The sequence below is a fragment of the Eubalaena glacialis genome, chromosome 19 (assembly GCF_028564815.1).
Source record: "Eubalaena glacialis isolate mEubGla1 chromosome 19, mEubGla1.1.hap2.+ XY, whole genome shotgun sequence".
In the NCBI taxonomy this organism is placed as follows: domain Eukaryota; kingdom Metazoa; phylum Chordata; class Mammalia; order Artiodactyla; family Balaenidae; genus Eubalaena; species Eubalaena glacialis.
In genome coordinates, this window is record NC_083734.1 from 5,930,890 (window position 1) to 5,952,227 (window position 21,338).

Below are 21,338 nucleotides of genomic sequence, written 5' to 3' on the forward strand. Positions count from 1 at the left end.
CAGCATGTGCTTTAGGTGATGGATGGGAATGGCTTGGCGTCAGGAATATATCTCTAGGAGGTTTCATGGGATGGATGTTCCTGAACCCCCGACACACAATACAGCAAAGGCAGGATGCACAAAGAAATCCTGGACGTTAAGGTACCTAACAGACAAATCCACTGCAAATGCATCGCAAAGGAAGGACACCCCTGAGGCTGGGAGTCTTGAGTCTTAGAAGTGGCTCCAGGAGAATTTCCTTCCCAGAGGAGAGGGAGAGGTAAACTTGTGTTTCATAAGGACATCTTCTTAACCTAAAACCACCTGATGGCCTAACGAAGGAGATATTCTGCTCTTGGGATGGATTCATAAGAAAGTTCTTTCATCTGTATACATGTAATCACCTTTAGTGAAGCCCTTAGTAAGCTGACTTATTAATGACATAAACTCAGATGAAGTTCAGCTTGCCTCTGAAAATCCAGAATGTGGATTTTTGTTACCTCAAATGTAAGATCAATTCCCCTTCCCATCAAACACTGATATAAGATCAGGAAGTGACATCCTCTGAACTAAAGATTCTTTATTGACTACGGGAAGGGTTAGTCACCCACTGGGACCTTTCCAGAAGTTACCCATCATGGAGCATGATTTGGACCCTTGAAAAAAGGACACAGGCTCCAAAGTGAAGACACATTTTTGAACATGGTACAATCATCCAACTTCATGACTTCTCAATTACCTCACTTGCAAGTTGGGAAAAACATTCTCTACTTTCGATCTCAGTAATCAATGGAAGGATGGTGAAACATATTGTTGAAATAATAACAGATTTCAAAGGACAGTGTGATTATACTTATAACCTGCTCCTAAAATCCAAAGGCCTCCATAGATTGGAAAGCAATAGATCCATACAGGAATCGGTTAAAAAACATACATTTCCAAACCCTGACTTTATTACAGAAGATTGAAAGGAACATGGATATGACCATGGAAGAGTCTTGAGGATCTGGGGACAAGTGGGAGGGAAGGTGTGGTACCAGCAGTGTCCAGAAGAGGGGGCTCCTGAATAGCTGGCGGGCATGTTGTGACTGGGCAGCTTGCCCGTTTTAACCACAAAAGTTTTCTCTGACTCAGCGCATCCCTCCACCGAAGCCTTTTTTGTGTTTTCTCAGGGAGGCTTCTTCTTGGAGACCATGCAATGAACTCAAGTATTCCCGTGGGCTGGGGGCTCTCCTCCCGGCTCATTCATCGGTTAGCGCTCCAGGTAACGAATCAGTCTTCTGCACTTGGGAGAGTTTCTGCAGGGCTCCTACAGTCAGCTCTGCCCTGCTTTGCTCCGGCGCAGCCTCCGCTCCCACTCCTCCTAGGACCTGCTTGTCTGCGGGAGCTGCAGCCCTGGGTCTGGCAGTTAAGTCAGGGGCTAAGGCATTTTCTCTATCTGTCGCCTTAACACAGGGACTCCAAACATTTAAAAAGGTACAAAAATCGGACCATTTTCTCTGGATAGTGAGGGGCAAAGGCCGCTGAACCCATGGAATTCCGAATCCCTGGAACGGTACACTTTCATATTTTTGACACCAGAGGATACTAAGGCTGTGGGTTTGCTTTTGTTTTCTTTCTAGAACTGCACGGCCAATAGAAGGGGAGCACCGTCATCTTTCTAAAGCAGACCTGGATCCCAAATCCAGTGGTTTAAGACTTGGGCATGAATGTATAAAACAAGTTAGTGGGCTTCCCTGGTGGCGCAGTGGTTGAGAGTCTGCCTGCCAATGCAGGGGACACGTGGTCGAGCCCTGGTCTGGGAGGATCCCACATGCCGCGGAGCAGCTGGGCCCGTGAGCCACAGCTACTGAGCCTGCACGTCTGGAGCCTGTGCTCCGCAACAGGAGAGGCCACCATAGTGAGAGGCCCGCGCACCGCAATGAAGAGTGGCCCCCACCTGCTGCAACTAGAGAAAGCCCTCGCACAGAAATGAAGACCCAACACAGCCAAAATATAAAAAATAAATAAAAATAAATAAATTAATTTAAAAAAATAAAAGATATTCTAGGGCACATGTATTTAAAAATAAAATCTTAGAGAATGCAAAGAGATCATAAGCTATTCTTCTAAAAAAAAAAAAAAGTTAGTGTAAGGCAAGAGGGAATGGTGGGGCCTGCAGCTAGAGAGGGCACGACTTCCTAAAGGCCTTCTGCCTCGAATTCGCACACACACTGCGCCGGGCACGCAGCACGCCCCCCAAGCCACCTGCACTCAGTTTGTCCATCCTGCTTGGCACACTGAAGTCCAAACTCCAGCCTGCACAGGAGACCATCACCAAGCTGCCTAAGCTTGCTGCTCTCCAATGGCTTACCCCTCCTGACTCCTTTCCTTGTCATTTTCTGCCGTCTGTGACTCCCTCCTCTGCTTACTATCCGATGGCGGCTCATCCTTCGAGGCTGGCTCAAACCCTGGCTCACCTGGGAAGCCTTTCCTAACCCACAGGGAGGTCTCTCATCTGCATGTCTCATAGGACACTTGAGGCTGCCCCGTAACGGTCACACTGCCGCAGACCCTGCTGAGGGGGGAGGGAGACGGACATCCAGCCCCACGTCTGCTTCCGAGGCTACTGGCCCTGAAGGGGGGCTGTGGCCACCTGGGGAAGGGGACTCTCCTTCTGTATTGCGGTAAAATACAAGGAACATAAAAATCCCCATAGTCACCATTTCCAATTCAGTGGCATTTAGCACATTTACAGTGTGGTGCAACCATCACTGCTACCCAGTTACAGAACATTTTCATCACCTCGAAAGGTAACTCCATCCCCGTTAAGCAGTCACTCCCCATCCACCCCTTCCCTTGGAAACCACTAATGTGCTTACTGTCTCCATGGATGTGCCTATTCTGGACACTTCATGAAAATGGAATCAGACACCGTGTGGCACTTTGTGTCTGGCTTCTTTCACGCAGCATGGTTTCAAGGTTCATTCACGTTGTAGCAAGAATCAGTGCTTCATTCCCTTTTCTGGCTGAATAATCTTCCATTGCATGGCTATGCCCTGTTTATCCATTCTTCACTTGATGGACATTTAGGTCAGTTCCAACTTTTGACTATTGGGAATAGAGCTGCAATGAATATTCCCGCATACATTTTTGTTGGAACACCTGTTTTCAATTCTTTTGGGTATGTATCTAGGAGTGGAATTGCTGGGTTACGTGGTCATTCCGTGTTTAATTTATTGAGGAACCACCAAACTGCGTTCCACACAGACGCACCATTTTACATCTCCATCAGCAATGCACGAGGGTGCCGACTTCTCCACATCCTCATCAACACTTATTATTTTCCATTTTAAAAATTTTAGTCATTCTAGTTAGTGTGAAGTGGTATTCTGTCGTGGTTTGGAGTTGCATTTCCCTGACAACAAATGACATGGAACCCCCTTCTCGTGTGCTTGTGGGGCAATTTGTTTATCTTTGGAGAAATGTCTATTCAAGTCCTTTGGGGCACATTTTTCTTACTTGCTCAAAGCCCCATATGGACTAGTGATGGCTGTGATATCAGACTAGATTGTAGGCTCCTTGAGGGCAGGAATCATGTTTTATTCAACCTGATATGCACTGCTTGGAGTCTGCAATGTGAGCCCCGTTCTCTTACAGAGGATTTTACAGTTTTCAAAGAGTATTCTTGTGCATTCTCTCAATGGCCTTATGTGAAGCTTACGCAGTCGACAGGGCAGAGATGTTTTTCCCTAGCTGGGTTGCTTCCTTCTTTGAGAAGCCCTCTAGTAGCCTCCTAGCTTAGAGATGATGAATATTCATTCATCAGCTGAGAACCCACAGGCATTGACCAGTCAGAAGAGCTGTTGGCTTTCACGTAAACAGCCAGTCCTGCTGGACCAGGTGGGTATCAACCCTGCTCCTCATTGAAACTGACTGTCCTTCCTCACGGCAACTATGATACTCCCTTAGTACCAAGAGGCTGAAGGCTTTGCTCATTTGCATTAGGCAGAATTTAAATACTTTGGTAGAAATAATGATGCAATTTCTCTTTGCACACAACATTAGAAATCACTGAATCATCCCCTCCACCCTCCACTTGCAGTGAACAAAATTCATCAATAGCCACTTATTTTCAACGCCGTTGAGCTGAGTAGATTGTAGGCTGGGTTTAAGCCACTGCAGTTTGGGGAGCTTTACTGGGAATCAGAAATATCCGCCATCCATTTATAAGATGAAAACCACTTCTGTGTACATGCAGTGGAGGGGCCAGTGGGTGGGCACCGTTACTTTAGCATCGATTCTAACTCAATTTACAAACTTTTCAAAAAATGTTTCTTAAGAATCTTCTCAGCATGAAGCGGTGGCTTTAGAGCTGAGAAAACATGCCCCCAAATCAATCAGAAGTTATTTGGGATAAAACATTACGAAGAAAGTCAAAAGACTACCAGGCAGTTAATTGAGGAGAAAGTACTCTGTGAACTATTAGATATAATGCTGAGAAACTTAAACCAAAACTATGTGATCATGCTTGTAGTTATGTGTCTCTTGTGAGTGTAACCCTCTGCTTTGTCTTTACTTCCATAGAGAGGCTGGCTTGAATGATATAGGGTTTGCTGTAGGCAAGGCCTTCAGGTTTGCTTCCCTTGCATAAAATCCAGCTGCCCTACACCTGTTTTACGCCACATACAAATCCTGTGTGCACTGCAGTCAGCTGTGTCTATCTCTAGGCTGAGCTGATGAAGCCTTTTAAGTCAGGAATAGGCTGGCTGAGCTGTGATCCCAAAGAAGGGCAAACATTGCCCAGCAGGGGTCTTTGTCTGCAGGGAAGACCCCTGCTGGGCAAGAGAATCTTGGTCCATATACACTGATGGCCCATGTCTCAACTCCTGTCTTGCGATGCTCCCAGTGGATTGAACACGTCCGTGGGGCCGTGTGACTCTCCCCCTGTTGACAGACCTAACTCAGCACTCCCTGCCCCGAGCTGGCCCTGTGAGCTGAGGGCTCAGACGGGCGTGGAGGCCGGCCCACCGTACCTTGACAGCAGCGTGTACAGGGGTGGGGTTGCCCAGGGGGCCGAGCCCCTGCTTCCCCGGGTCTGACTGGTTGCCGGGCTGGGGGGGCGAGTCATTCCTTTCATTTTCTGAGCCAGAAATAAGATCCTAAAAATCCAAAGTTTAGCATTATTAGGATGCAGCAGTAAAAACTGTGTGACGTGGAAATGTTGCGGTAGAGCCTCCCACTCCCACCCCCGAGCTTCTTATCTCAGGAACATCAGATTCTGTCCTCCAGCAGGAGGAGTCGTGTATATAACTTGTCATCCAGTTGAGGACACTTTTAAGAGAGAAAGCAGGCATGATTAATAATTATTCCAGCAGACAGGTATAGGACTGGCCTGTTCTAGACAAACTGGGACATCTGGTCACCCTGGGTGAGGGTTCCACCTACCTGCGGCTAGGTCTACCTGCGGCTAGGTCTACCTGTTGGAATTGACAGTGGGATTGAAAAAGAGAGGAAGTGGGAGAAGTGGGTGTAGGAACTTTGGGGGAAAGTAGGACAACAAAAAAGTTAGACGAAAAGGGGTTAGCAGATGGAGGGAAAGTGTGTAGGTATGTGTATGTGTGTGTACGCATCTGGGTCTCTGTGTATTTGTGTGCATGTGTGTCTCTGCGTGTGTCTGTGTGTATGCCTGTGTAATGTATGTGTGCATATATGTATGTATATGTATCCCTTTGCATGTGTGTCTGTGTGTATATGTGTGTCTGTGTGTGTCTGTGTATATGTATGTGCATGTGTGTATATGTGTGTGCGTGTGTGTGTATGTGTGTAGTATCAGGAAAACCTTTATGAGAGGCACGTTCCCATATGCAGAGGACTCTGAAATGGACCAAGCGCCCTCTCTCTTTCCCCTACAATCCTATGCCATGACTTTGAAAAAGGGGCAGGGGCTGCTCCATGATCTCCCCGAGCTGCTCAGCCCTTCCCTGAGCCCCAGCACCTATCAAAGGTCTGTAGCATCCTTTTCTCTCGGAGCCTGTGCCCTCATCTATCACATGAGGTTGCCAGATGAACTGACATAAGATGATTTTTGCATTTTGCCTGGCATTGCTCAGTGTTTGTTCCCTTTTTCCCCTGCTCCGAGGGTTAAAAAGAAAAGAATGCGTCTTCTCCCCAAAGCATCTTTAAATCAGAAGCTGAGGAATTTACTGTCAGAGTAATAAGATACAAATGGTCTGATGTACTGTTTGATGTTATCAAAGAAGTTGGGCTGCAAAGACCAGCTGCGGGATGCAGGGGAAGGAAAAATGCTTTGATTATAAACTCTTGCACAATAAATGTACGGCTCTTTTGGCTCTGCTTTTTCTGTCTCCCGTCTCCCTCCTGTTCCACACTTCCTCCTGGGCAGCCTTGGCTTTGTTCTGATGGAGTGAAGAAGGGCCTGACAACGACCGGTAACAGCACAGTTTCAGGAAACAGGGTCGTGGTAAATAATTCCTGAAACTGCCCCTAATCCCTGCATGCTTTACAGTGTAAAAATGTTTTCAAATACACTATCTAATACGGTTTAAAAAGTACAAACGTCCAGCTATACAATAAGTCCTGGGGGTGTAATGTACAGCATGGTGACCATAGTTAACAATACTGTATTGTCTCTCTGAAAGTTGCTGAGAGAGTAGATCTTAAAGACCCTCATAACAAGAAAGAACATTTGTAACCATGTGTGGAGATGATCCTGGTGATCATTTCACAATACATACAATGATATATTGTATCTATCGTACATATCGTGAAATACACGTGTATTTTACAATACACGTGTATTTCACGATATGTACGATAGATACAATATCAAGCAATTATTCTGTACACCTGATATTGTATATATTGTATACATTGTGTATTTCACGATATATACAATATCGAACAATTATGTTGTACACCTGAAACTAATATAATGTTATATGTCAATTATACCTCAATTAAAAAAATTAGAAGTACACATAGATATAAAATATCTATATAATAAGATATGAGATATCTCTATATAATTAAAATATATAAAATAATATCTGTTAATAAAATATACATCATATATATAAAATATCTGATTTCAAGTCATCAAATAATTCCTGTGAGGCCAAGAGGAGTCAACTCTTCCTGAGGGTAGGGGCTGAGGTCGAAGGGTTCTCTCCAGAGCCAGGATGTGGTGGAAGATTCACATCTCGTTGTCCCACGAGTGCAACCCCTCCCCCTCACACTCATCTCCTCTGGGGGCTCTGCGAATACTATCCTGCCAGGCCAAGGAAAGGTCCCATCAAGCCTGGGTGTGGCTTATAGAGGGGGAGCTCCAGGTGTTGGTGGGGGGCCCTGCATGCTCCTGGGGCCACACAGCTACTCAGCCTCACTTCCTTCTCTGTAACATCTAACAGAAAACGCTTGCAAGGTGCCTAGCACTGGCCCTGGTACACAGTGAGTGCTTAATAATGGCAGTAGCTGTTGTTAGCCATCATTATACTGCTCTTTATAAATGTGCTTTTAACAGTATGTGCAATATCCATTTCTCACATCTCAACAATCTGTGGAATTGTCCAGAAAAAGGGGAATGCTATGTTTGGGCTGGGGCTGGAGGTGGCCCTTGCTCCAGGGGTTCAGCAGGTAGACGCCTGCTAAGGGTAGAACCGGCTCGGGGCTCTGGCTTTGTAGCCAATCAGCGCCTCCTGCTCCCCGCTCCCCAGGGTCCTACAGTGGTAACTCAGTGCCTGGAAAGACCGTGGGCTTTGAAACCAGTCCTGCTGAGGCCCTTTCTCTCCAGGAGACTGTTGGTTGGTCATCTCATCTTGGGGAGCCTCATTTCTACCTTGTCTCTAAAAGTGGAGATAAAAGAGATCTACTTGACAGAGTAGATACTGAAAACATAAGTCAAAAGGGCATATTTCTGGGGATTCTCTTTCGGTGTTATCCGGAAGCTTCTGCCCTTACACACAGAACCCTGGACCGAATAGGGTGAGAAGAAGCATCAAGATGGCGTGCCATGAAGAGACATCTCTGGGGTCTCTAAGCAAAACAACCTCAGCACTGCTGATTTCAAGACTGAAGAGGTGACAGGCTGAGATGTGCTTTGTTTACCTGGATTTTCCCCCGAGGACCCGCCAAAGGGGTCTCTGTAGCTTTCACGTCTGGGGGGGATCCTGCTGAGCCCTGGAGGTCTTCACCTCGAGTCTGATCCGGAGAAAGCCCATCGCTGCTGTCCTCCTCAAAGGCAAATGCATCCGCTGATTTGGAGAAACTCACCTGGTTACCTGAGGGAGTGAAAGCCAAGAAGAACTGGGTCAGTGGCCGTGCTTCAGTGTGTCATCCCTATTAGGAGCACTTACCTACCTCCTTAGATGTTTCCAGTTCAAGGTAGGAGTGAAGATATTTAAAATGACTTGCTTTCCCCTCTATTTACTCCATACAGGGGAACTTGTGTTTATAAAAGTGACACGTTTGGCAGGGACGAATGAGTGACATATTAAAGGTCTATCATCATTTATTAAACTTCATTTTCAGATTGATCCATTCCTGCACATTTTGTATGTGAGCCCCTATCTTTCTGAAGCTAAATCAGGGAAGATGAAGGAAAGAACAGGGGCCATCAGGTGCAGGAGGAGAAGGGCCAGGTCTCCCTGGGGCTTTACGACGAGAGGTGAAATTGAAATGACTGCGGGCCATTTGCATCGTGTTCAAACATAAAGTGGGGCAACTGGCACAAAATGTTTTGCAAACTTTGCCATTAAGGAGAAGCCAGGGAGCTCCTAAGTTTAAATTCCTAAGTGTCAGAAGAGCTAATGTCACCAGAATGTCCCAAAGCCCCACTCAATGAACGCGTATCTGTTTATAAAAGCCATAAACGTGTCTCAGAAACTGGAGCGTGATCTTTATTTATTTTTATTATTTGGATTTTTTTGTTATTCCTCTTATCTTTGTGTCTATTTTGGAAATCACCAGCGACTCAGACGTGCTCAGATTCTTCCCCAGCAGCCTGCGTGGTCTTGGGAGGGAAATCCAGACATTGGCTTGGGGAGTGGGGTTACCAGACCAGGTGGGACTATCGTGACATCCTTATATGTCCCTTATGTGTTTTTTTTTTTTTTATCATTTTGATCATTTATAGTACTGTGATTTTATTTATTTATTTATTTATTTATTTTTGGCTGCGTTGGGTCTTCGCTGCTGCACGCGGGCTTTCTCTAGTTGCAGCGAGCGGAGGCTACTCTTCGTCGCGGTGTGCAGGCTTCTCACTGCGGTGGCTTCTTTTTTTGTGGAGCACAGGCTCTAGGCGCGTGGGCTTCAGTAGTTGTGGCTCGCGGGCTCTAGAGCGCAGGCTCAGTAGTTGTGGCGCACGGGTTTAGCTGCTCCGCGGCATGTGGGATCTTCCTGGACCAGGGCTCGAACCTGTGTCCCCTGCATTGGCAGGCGGACTTAACCACTGCGCCACCACGCAAGTCCCTCCCTTATGTTTTTTAATTGCCAAATCTCCTCTGGCTTATTACCCAAATGCACAGTACAAAATGTGCTGAGGCCACACGCTCTTGTGACCCTCTTGCAGGCACGGCTCTTCGAAAGGAATTTATGTATTATCAGCAAGTTTTCCAGCCCGGTATTCTGCAGTTACACTGACAAGAACTTTTGACTCAGGCTTGGGGCAGATAAGAGAGAGGAGCTCTCACTGTGGAGATTGGAAAGGCAACGAGGAGCTGGAAGTAATGGAACGAATGTGGTTTGGGGCTTGTCATCACCACCACTGCTGGCATCTGTCATGGACCCTCACTCAGACATGCAAGTGTCAAATCAGGAGAGAGGCCGGACAAGGACAGGGCAGGTGGGAACTCCAGTCACTGGCCCGCTGGGCAGCCTGCCAACCTGGAAAGGCTTGGGGACCAGCGTTGCTGCTCCTTGGTTTCAAGGATTATTTATAAAGGTCATTATTACTTTTCTGTGATTATAGAAGTAATGTTTACTTATAAAAATTCATACCATATGAAATGTACATAACAAGGTACATAATAATCCCACTTCCGTTAATGATTTATTCCCTCTACTAGACTTAACTCTATCCATATAGCAAGACACGCACATATTTAAAAAGCATTTCAAACAGACAGGACTGAGTGAAAGATACTGTTCTGAAACTTGCTTTTTTCACCCTACACTGTATCTTGTAGATCTTTACATGTGAACGCATAGAGGTCTTCCTCAATTTTTTTGGTAACAGCTACACAGTATTTCATTGTATGAATGGGAACTTTTGTTTTTCAACTTTTATTTCCCAAGAGGCCCTTATCTTTAACTATAAAAATTTTGAAATAATAGAAAAGTACAGAGAATAATATAAAATATGTGAATCACCTGAAATAAATATATGCCAGTATTTTCCTATATTTGCATCAGAAACCTATTCATTTTCTAACAGAAAGGGCTTTCATCGGGTATTTGACAAATGTCAACTTTTCCTTTGCAATCAGGGGTCACTCTTCTCTCCCATCTGGTCTCTCCCACCTCCCTCCCTCTCTATTTTAAGGTCCAGAGCTAGCTCACACCCTTCCCCCTTCTTTCCTTACAGCAAACCGCCCCGGCTCTGCAAAGAAGCCACGATCTGTCATTTTCACGCAATGTGAAGGAATTTATATGCCATTTCCCTTTCTCCAGGGGATCATGTGCCTGTGATCTTCCCAGGAAGGTCCTTCCAGGAGCCTCCATGAATACGCTTCCATTGTAAACTCAACCTGTTAATTTCTTTACTTTAGAAACCACGTTTTCATTGAAATATCAAGTCCCACTTCTAGCTGTGGAATTAAAGGCTTTGTCCCTGTTGAAAAGATGACATGTATTATTCAGGGCCAGGTGGACATGGGATTTGGGGGGGGGAGTGGGTGTTAAGCCACACCACTTCTGGTGTGACTCAGAAGTCACAGCATTTCATTGGGATTTACTTGGCATAGACCGTGAGGCAAGACCAACTCAGAGAGCCCTGCGTGTGACCGTACCAGCCCCTGGGGGCAGCCAGCCTGCTCTGCCCAACAGGACCCTCCGTGGGAGAGCTGTAGCATCTTACACTCCCTCCCCACTTCCTTCATTCTGAACGGTATGGATCTTCTCTGTGTGATCTGACACTTCGTGTGACAAAGAAGATGCCCCCGCCCCCTGCCACCTCCACCCGCATCGAGGATCATGTCCCAAACGCGTGCAAATGAGAGGGAATTAACCAAACTGCAAAGTTGTCCAAGCGTTCTAACACGCGTGGAAATGTTACAAGAAGGGCGGGAATGGGAGAAAGAGAGAAAATTTCTCTCTTAATCCTCCAACTATCCCCCTTCAATAGTTTCAAGGGGAAAGATAACAAATGATAAAAACAGTGGTTTGCATCAGCAGTTCACTTAGTAGTGGAAGCAGTAACAGAAACAATCAACTTGTGTTAGGCCTTAGAACGGTCCAGGAAGTCAGAGGAAGGACCACATTCTCTCATCTCTGTTTTGCAGACGAGGACATTGCAAGATCCAGGCCCCCCAGTTCTTTAGAGACCGAGCTAAGACACAGGCCCAGCCTTTGGATGCTCAGAGCCTCCAGCAGAGGGGGAGGCAAAATCAATTTCCCTCCCGGGAGGTCAACAGATATATGTTGTTTAGGGAACATCGCAAGACCCGCTGGGTGGGTGGGGTGGGGAGGGGTAGCGTAGAAATCGGCCAACGTCGATTTCTTTTCTGGCACACATGTACTAAGGACGGCTCCATCCTCCACAACATCTTTAACTTGAGCTTTTGAGATCTGAAGGACTGAACGTGACATCTTGACCGTGAGAAGAAAGAAGGCAGGCAATCACTTCGATCTCATTGCCACTGTCTCAGAAAAGGGATTGGGAGGATTGTGAAGCCCTGTTGTTGTGGCCATAAATCAGCGTGTCCTTTTCACTTTGGCACCTGCCTGGAATGATGTGAAAAAGTCTAGAAGTAGAGTGTTTGGAATAAAGGAGTTGGTAACCAGTCCCATTTTCCCCAGAATTGGATGGAACACTCCTCAACTATTTTGTTCACTTCCAGCCTTCCCACTCAGAGAGGAGTAGAGAGAAGCAGAAGTATAATCAGATACAGTATGGTGAAGATATGGAAACCACGAGAAGGATGCTATCCGTCTATCTGCAAGCGACACAACTGGAGAACTTGTCAAGGACTAGCCTGCCTGGTGAGTGCTGTTGGTGGCTAGCAGACAAAGGGGGTGGAGATGTGGGTTGTCCCGGCAGACTCACTCCCAGACGAGGTGGGATGGAGCTGAGCCTGAAATGACGGTGGACAGGATGACAGAAAGGAGGAGGGCACCTGGCAAGAGTTGGGGGGTGCAGAAGGGAAGTTACAGGGTGGTGATGAGCAGAGTTGGGGTGGGAAGGATGAAGAAGTAACTCTCCCAGCCACCGGAGTGGATTACTTTAGGAGCCAGTTCCTGGAGACACACAGCTTCGAGGAGTCTACTTTACAAGTGACATCGATCATTTAAAGAGGTTCCTCTGCTTAAGTCAAGGAAGAAGCCATGAGTACATGCAACTGTATACACGAAGAAGCCATGAGTACATGCAACTGTATACACGAAGAAGCCGTGAGTACATGCAACCCCATACATGAAGAAGCCATGAATACATGCAACCACATACAGGGTAGTTGTTCACACCTGAATGAACAAACACAGGGTGAAGACCAAGGCCCCCAAAATGACTCCCATCTAGTTTCTAAAAAGCATGTTGTACCAGGTCAGAATAAGCCGTGTCAGAATAACAGACACACTAAGGACCACTCAGAGGCTGTCCACACTCAAAGAGCCGACCACGGGGGCCCCTGCCGGTCCCCCAGCACCACAGAGGGCTTGGATTTCTGACTGCGAGGCCAGAAGGTGAGTGACAGGGCAGATAGATGAGCCCACACTAGGCTCAGCCCCTGCTGATGAGGACAGTGACAGCAAGAGGCCCCCGAGAGCGTGGCAGTGGCTTCCTTTGGCGCTGAGGTACGTGGTGTTCAGTGTGGTCAGTGTGGGCCAGACAGGTGGGTTTGTTTCTTGGTTCTACCACTTCGGTGGTGGAGTGACTGTTGATGAATTACTCAACTTCTTAGAGCCTCAATTTCCCCATCTATCAAATGGGAAACATCATCATAGTCACCTCTCGGGGTTTTGAGGATTAAAATAACGCATGTAAAAGCACTGAGCTTTACATGTTTTATATGTTATTCACATGGTCCCTGACACACACGTGTCCAGTCATTTCTAGCTGCTGTTGTTGTTATTATTGTTTTTGGTAGCAGTGTCTGCTTGTCTCAAGTTCACCACGATCAAAAATAAAACAAAGACCACCCAAGAGGCAGTTTATCCTGTGGTCAGCTTTGCAAAGGTCAGCCCAACTCCGGAGCCAGAAACACTGAGAGGTTCATCCCGGGAAAGCAAAGACAGACCTTCCCCAGAGCAGGAGGAGTGTCACAGGAAAGGCTGCGCGCTGCCCCCTCTCCTGCCTGGTTCAAGGCGGGCTCAGTGGAGAGGGGCAAAGGTCACCTTATCTGGCTGCTTCAGGAACAAGCAAAGTCTGTCGGCTCCGTGCTGTGACCCTGGGCCCCTGCTCCAATCCCCCAGGGCGCGGGGCTCACTGGAAGCTGCTGGAGTGTAGGCCGCTGGCTATTGTCCCTGGAGACACGTCAGGCGCTGTGATGACAAGGACCTGCTTCTGGAAGCCCTGACTCACCCCCAGGCTATGTCCACGGGGCTGTCTCTGGGCACCGGCCCCTTGGGGATCTTGGCCTGGCGACTCGGCGCTTTCCCCCTCTTTCTCGGAAGTGATTAGATGAATGAGTCAGTTGGACTTTACTCTGCATAAACATTTAAAACTCCAAGATGAAAATGCGATCGCTAGAGTCCTGGTTACCTTTCTGCCGGGACCCACACCAGGGGCTGGAAAGCATGGGGTGGGAATGTGAGAACAAACTTCGCTCGCTTATCTGTTTGCAAGCCTGAGCAGTGCTCCCGTGACAGCTATTTTAATTCATGATCAGACTTCCTAATGTCCTCCTGGAAGAGACTGAAGCCAAATCCACTTCCTAAGGGAGGAGGTGGTCGGGTGACAGTAGCTATAGTTTAAAAGTGGCTCTTGCCTGAAGAGATTTCAGTACACTGAAGATACCATAGTCTGGAGGGATGGATTATGTTGTCCTACAAAGACCGAACCCACTGCCCTTGAAGGGGATCAGATGCCTTTAGGATGGAAATAGATGAAAGTGGAATTTGGAGGAACAAGCTTTCTTTTTCCTCAGATCCCAGGCACTTTAGAAATTGGCTTTAAGTCTCTAGATAGACCATGATGCTAGGAACATACGAGTTGTGAAAAACAATTCAGCTGCATAAACACTTGTCCTGTATCAGCTTTCGAGGCTAATTCTCCAGGGACAAATTCTTAGGTGGGCAAAGATACGTTAGCACTGTCTCAGAGCACCCGAACTTTCCTCCCTGTCACCGCCCCCCTCAAAGCTACCGGCTTCCTATTTCTCTTTTCCCACCCCCTTTCCAGAACCTTCCTCAGAAAAGTATTTATCACGTATGCCTCCGTGTGTTTCTTTCCCTCAAGGATTATTCACACTTTGGAAATAATTTCTCATTACGGAATGACAGATTTTGTCCATGAGAAAGTTATGCCAAAGCAAACGACGTTACCATCTGCCTTAGGGCCGTGGTTATTGTCTATTTGTCTTAGAAATGCATGATCAGAGAGTGGTCAGACTTCCAGAGTCTCTGAAGAATGACTGGATACTTAGTAAACAAGAATTTTTGTTCTGTTTAGTTATAAAGTCTGAGCCTTGGGCTTATAGGTGAGCAAAGACTAGCGTAGGATCTTTTAGAAAAATGTACATGACACTTGTAAATGGATGACTTCTGGGCCATCCCTGGCGGACAGAAATGTTGCTTTCCTGTGTTGAAGGGTTACGGTGATAAAAAGAACCGCTTTATCTTTGATAATGGCGCTGTATACTCTGAATCACAGGTTCAATTTAAAAAAAAAAAAGAGCTGAAAAGCAGACTCAGGCATTCAGGTGGGAAGCCTGGCTCAGTTCAAGGAAAAGATGAGGACACTTCAGGGGGAGGAGCTTGTCCACTAGAGCAGGATGCCGGGACCCTTCCACTGTTTGAAGAGCTGGGAAAGCCAGCTGCGGTTCTCTTTTACCCAAGCAGAAGCCAGCTTCCTTGGTACCTAAGGGATGCTCCTGGCAAGTGAAGAAGATACCCGGATGACCAGAGAGAGGATTAACAAGCTTGGAGTAGGGCTCTCAAAACTGAGGGATGCTAAGTGACAATGACCACGTGTAAGCAGAACAAAGCCAGGCTCAACTCCAGTGTATAGTTTCCGTTCTCATAAAGCATCACTCCCACATAATGTTATACTTGCTGTATTTGGAGTTCTGGCCTGAGAGAGAGTAGCTGTTAGAGGTTTTCTAAGAAGGAGAAACAGGGAAACAGGTGTATGTTCTGAGATGTAGCCACGAGGCGCCCCAAGCCTCCTTCTGTGTCAGTAAAATCAGAAGGCCCCCTCTCCATCCACATTGCGTCACTCTGGTCACACAAGCCTATGTTTCCTCCCCCTGGAATCTGTAAAATTCTACCTGACTCAGAAAATAAACTTGCAGGCTGGAAGACGGATGGCTAGCTGGCACCCCAAAAAAGGAGAGGAAAGTTTGGGGGGAAATGATTTGCTATAGTCATTCAGCTGAGTGCAAGAGGGGGGACATCTGGGAAGGAGAAGACAAATCCCAGAGTAGGGGCTGGTTCCCTGTCTACAGTATCCTTCCCCCCCTGCATTGAGAGAGCTTCTGGATTATTGTATCTTTGGGATGGAGAAGCGTTGGTCTTGAATAAAACCGGGAGGGAGGAAGACAATGAGTATTTCGCTCAGGGCTTGGCAGAAACACAGCTGCACAGCTGCAGAGGGAGCTGGAAAATGTAAACACATCTGGAAAGGCACGTGCACAGAGGAGGAAAAATACACAGATGCCGGGAGAAGGATACACAGAAAACCACAGCCCTGAGTCACCACTTCACCGAGGGTGGATGATGTGACCCCAAGAAGTGACAGATAGGTGAGGGGTCTGCATCATCACCACCACTGGAAGGGCTACTCAGAGCGCTGTCTCTACAACTGGTCGCTGAGCAACTCCCTCTGCCTCTATGACACTTCATAGGATGCCACGGCCTTGCCCGTAGAAATTCATGCACATTGAAAGATTACCGCTAGAGAGGCTGAGGCACGGACGTTCCTTGGATGAGGTCAACCTATATCCTCCACCTCTTTCGCTAGCTACGCCTTCTCTTTATTCTTCACAGATCCCTGCCTCTATCTTACATATTCCTACATGAGAGCTTCCTAGCCCTCTTCGCTTCTTATACATCCTTCATACCCCCAGTCCCCCCTTCATACCCCATCTACTGGGCACTCCTGATTCTCTGTACCCTGCACAACTTCTATTTTTACAGCATCTATCACCTTTTATTAGGATATATAATTATTTATGGGTTTTGTGTATTGCTTGTGTCTCCCGCACTATAATATAAGCTCTAGAAATTTTCGTAGGTTTTTTACGAAGACCCAACACAGCCAAAAATAAAATAAAAAAAAATTTTTTTAAAAATGGTATCATCAACATAACAAATATATAACATTATATAATATTGCTTTTGAAGCACTGGCAATGTACCAATAATAATAATTTTCTACTATGTAATATATCAATAATTTTTAAATTATATAATGAAATATTGCATAATGCAAAATAATATAAATTATATGTGCTTTATATAATTCATACATATAATTTTATATGTAAGATATATATCTACATGATATAAATATTTTATATATGATAAAATATATAAATGTTTGTAGGTCTAGTGTCTGACACATAGACGATGCTCCATAAATATTAAATGAAGAACTAAATAAATGAAAGGGCAATCTTATCGAGTCCGTCAGTTTAAATTACCATACACACTAAAGTCTCCCAAGTCTACAGCTCTAGACCAATACTTTCTTCTGAAGTCTAGTCTGATAGACCCTACTGCTTACTGAATTCCTGCCCTTGGAGTTCCTGTAGACCTATCAGCTGCAACAGCTGAAACGGGAATTCATCACCTCTCCCCAGATCTGCTCCTCCACTCACGGTCCCAATCTTGATACATGGCTGCCATTTACTCAGTTGACCAAGAGGGAAGCCTCGGTGTCATCTTTGACTCTTCCTTTTGTTCACATCGACGTAGTCTACTGGTCATCTAATGATGCAACGTCAGTTACCTCTCAGATGCTCTTTTTTTTATACCCACAGCACGACTCTTGTTCAGACTCTTAACTAAAAGCTGTTCATCAGATTTTATGTTCCCCCTTCCGAAGTATAGAGATATTGCTGTGAAATCGCTGTTCAGCCCGGGAATACCACCCCTGCCAGCCATGTGTACTGTTTTCACAATGGGATGTGAGTGGAAGTGATGTGTTCATTTCCAGGTTGAGGCTATTTAAATGTGTGGGTGGACCTTTTCATTTTTTCTTTCCTCTTCACTGGCTAGATCCAGAGGGTGATGAGACTGCAGGGCACAGGTTGGCAAAATTAGGGCCTGTGAGCCTGCTGTCTGTTTTTGTAAATAAAGTTTTATTGGAACACAGCCATGGCCATTTGTTTACATATTGCTTATGGCTCCTTTCCCACTACAGCAGCTGAGCTGAGTAGCTGTGACAGCTTAGAGACCTCAGCTTATTCTTTAAGAAAAAGTTTGCCACCCTGGCTCTGGGGGATGGTGGAGCAGCAAGACCAAAGGAGCTTGTGGGTCTGAAGGGTTTGCTATCGAGGAAAACCCTCTCTGGACTGTTTGTGAACAAGAAATAAACGTCTATTGTTAAGCAGCTGAAACTTTGTGGTTTGTTTAGCAGCCTCTGTTATCCCAACTAACAACAAAAGAGATGTAAAGTCTCAAATAAAATACTAACAACTTCTAGGGAAAAAAATCCAAGTAGGATTTATTTTCAGAAATGCAAGGATGATTAGGAAAGATAGCAATACCACATTGCTAGATCAAAGAAAGAAACCCATATGATCATCTATTCATGCGTGTTGAAAGCATTTAAAAAACTCAGCATCCATCTTGCAAGCTATTCTTAGTGGAACAGAATAGAGAAACACTTCCTTAGAATATCTACCTCTAGCACAAGTTAGTGTCATATTTAGAGGTGAATGACCAGAGGAATTCCCACTGAAGACTGAATCAACAAATGTTATCATTGGGCTTCCCTCGTGGCGCAGTGGTGAAGAATCTGCCTGCCAATGCAGGGGACACGGGTTCGAGCCCTGGTCTGGGAAGATCCCACATGCCACAGAGCAACTAAGCCCGTGTGCCACAACTACTGAAGTCTGCGTGCCTAGAGCCCATGCTCCACAACAAGAGAAGCCACTGCAGTGAGAAGCCCGCGCACCACAACGAAGAGTAGCCCCCACTCGCCGCAACCAGAGAAAAGCCTGCGCGCAGCAACGAAGACCCAACGCAGCCAAAAATAAAATAAATAAAAATTAAAAAAAAAATGTTATCATCAGCATAACAAATATATAACATTATATAACATTGGTTTTGAAGCACTGGCAATGTACCAATAATAACTGTCTACTATGTAATATATCAATCATTTTTAAATTATATAATGAAATATTGCATAATGCAAAATAATATAAACTGTACGTGCTTTATATAATTCACACATATAATTTTATATGTAAGATATATACCTACATGATATAAATATTTTATATATGATAAAATATATATAATTAGATTTCTATAGTATATTATACTATTATAACATATCATTTACAAATACAAATATTTAATTTATAAATAAAATACATAAAATTATATTGAATTTATATTATGAATATACTGCATGTAACTTTTAAAATGATGTTAATTGTGTAATTTATTAATAATTCCATGATGTTGCTTTTCAACAACCAGCCAGTGCTCCAAGGCAGAAAGAAAAAACAACCAGGAGGCACATCTTCATTATCTGTAGATGATGTGATTGCCCATGCAAACAATTAAAGATAAAATGAGATACTATCGGAACAATTAAGAAAAGCTTCAAAGATGCCCAGTTACAAAACAAATGTGCAAAATTAAGAGGTTTCCAATATGTAAGTAATAACTGATGTGAATTTATTTTAAAAAACCTTACCAAGGGAAATAAAAGAAGACTTGTAGAGGTGAAAAGAGATACTATCTTTCTGCCTCAGAAGAATTAATATATTTTAAACCTATGAATTCACCATAAACTAACCTACACATTCACTGCAATCCCACACAAAATTCTAATAGGACTGAAGTTGGAATATAATAAACTGATTCTAAATTTCACCCACCATATACTTGTGAGAGTAGCCAAGAAACATTAGAAAAACCAGACCAATGTAAAGAAACTTGTGAAGACAGATATTAAGACAAATTATAAAATACACCACTAAAATTGTGGAAAAAAGAAAATTAGACCTGTCTCTTAAACCGTGCACTGAAATAATTTAATATGCAGTAAAGACTGAAATATAAAAATGAAGTATAGGGCTTCCCTGGTGGCGCAGTGGTTGAGAATCTGCCTGCCAATGCAGGGGACACGGGTTCGAGGCCTGGTCTGGGAAGATCCCACATGCCGCGGAGCAACTAGGCCCGTGAGGCACAATTACTGAGCCTGCGCATCTGGAGCCTGTGCTCCGCAACAAGAGAGGCCGCGATAGTGAGAGGCCCGCGCACCGCGATGAAGAGTGGCCCCCACTTGCCGCAACTAGAGAAAGCCCTCGCACAGAAACGAAGACCCAACACTGCCATAAATAAATAAATAAATAAATAAAAATTAAAAAAAAAAAAAGAATAAAGATGTTAATCTGAGATCACAAAACAATCTTTAAACAAACAAAAAAAATGAAGTATATACATGTTAGAAGACAGTATAGGTGAATAACCCTATTCTTGAGGTAGGAAGTGTTTTCGATAAGCAATAACAAATTCAGAAACTACAAAGTAAAAGATTAAGAGATTGCACTATACAGAAATTAAAAACTGCTATAGGTAAAATACACTACACACAAAATCAAAAGGCAAAGGACAGAAACGAACAAACAAACAAGAAAAGCCAACAATAAAAGGCAAAGGACATGCTTGTAAAAGGATGTGTAATACCTGTGACAGATGGAGGATTAGCTTTTTTTTTTTTAAATATATATATATATATATATATAGCTTTTATAGTGAGGGAAGAAAATGCCCAGTAGAAAAAAGGAATAGCCACGAATTGCCAATGACACAAAATTACATGGAAAAACATCATCTCTCTATAAACCAAAGAAGGCAATTTAAAATGAGATCTTTTGCCTATCATATAAAAATCAAAGATAAATTTGCATGCATGGAATAAATATAATGTTTTAATAAATGATAAGAGATACGCGATAGAGATCTTTTCTGTCCTAGATCTCATCCAAGTAAAGACGGGGATGGTGCACTGTTGACTGGGCTAGTCCAAGTTTAAAAGGCACAGGATATCTAGTGTGGACGGAGAGAGTAAAGAAGAGAGAAAACCACGGTGGGATATTTAATGGGCAGTGATGAGAATACTGTCTCCCCTAGAGTTGATTCTTCCATATTTACATGTTCCAAATACAAAACTCATGTGGCCTCTGACTGGTTGGATGCAAGATTTTAGAATGTGGATAAGTTTAACAATGAACTTAGCATTTAATAAAACATCTTTAGGCATAATATTGGACAATGTGTCAAAACATTTAAATGTGCATTGCTTATTATATATCAGTAACTCTTAGAGCTTTTGTAGGCTTCATTGGAAGAGTGTAATTTGCCCATGGGAATGCCAGGATTCCCTTTCTTCCTTCTACCATGGTTTTCCCAGATTCCACCTCAACACCTCTGTGAATGAATTCAGGACCCTCCGGCTGTTTGGATCCATGTGGCCTCAACGGTTCCAAAGGTCTACAAAATGATTTTACGCAGCTGACGAGAGAATGAACGTTTGTGTCTCCTCCTTAAGTATCTGTACTTCAACCCTGTAGCACGCATGTGTGTTGTCAAAGAGTTTTCACGTGCTTCAAGAACTGAACCTCACTCCCAAGAGCCGATGAGTTGGGCTGGTTGGGTATTCATCTTGGAGAAGTGAAGGGACCTGGGGAAGCCCCAAGCCACAGCACCCGAACTGGGCTTAGCGTCCGGGTCTTCCCATTCAGGTCCAGCGCTCTTTCCACTCTGCCACTCTACGCCCCTTTAAAAGAGGAAGGGCGGAGAGT

At 44.7% G+C, this 21,338-nt stretch overlaps 1 protein-coding gene across 1 annotated transcript in view; it reads right to left on the minus strand.

The window, feature by feature from the left end:
- Positions 1-21,338, minus strand: part of MYOCD (myocardin) — a 254,043-nt gene that overhangs the window by 24,381 nt on the left and 208,324 nt on the right. Inside the window, exons 6-7 of the mRNA XM_061175437.1 lie at positions 8,086-8,258; positions 4,995-5,120 (exon numbers count right to left, since the gene is read on the minus strand). Coding sequence (XP_061031420.1) covers positions 4,995-5,120; positions 8,086-8,258 — 299 coding nt within the window. The remainder of the gene's footprint in view (positions 1-4,994; positions 5,121-8,085; positions 8,259-21,338) is intronic.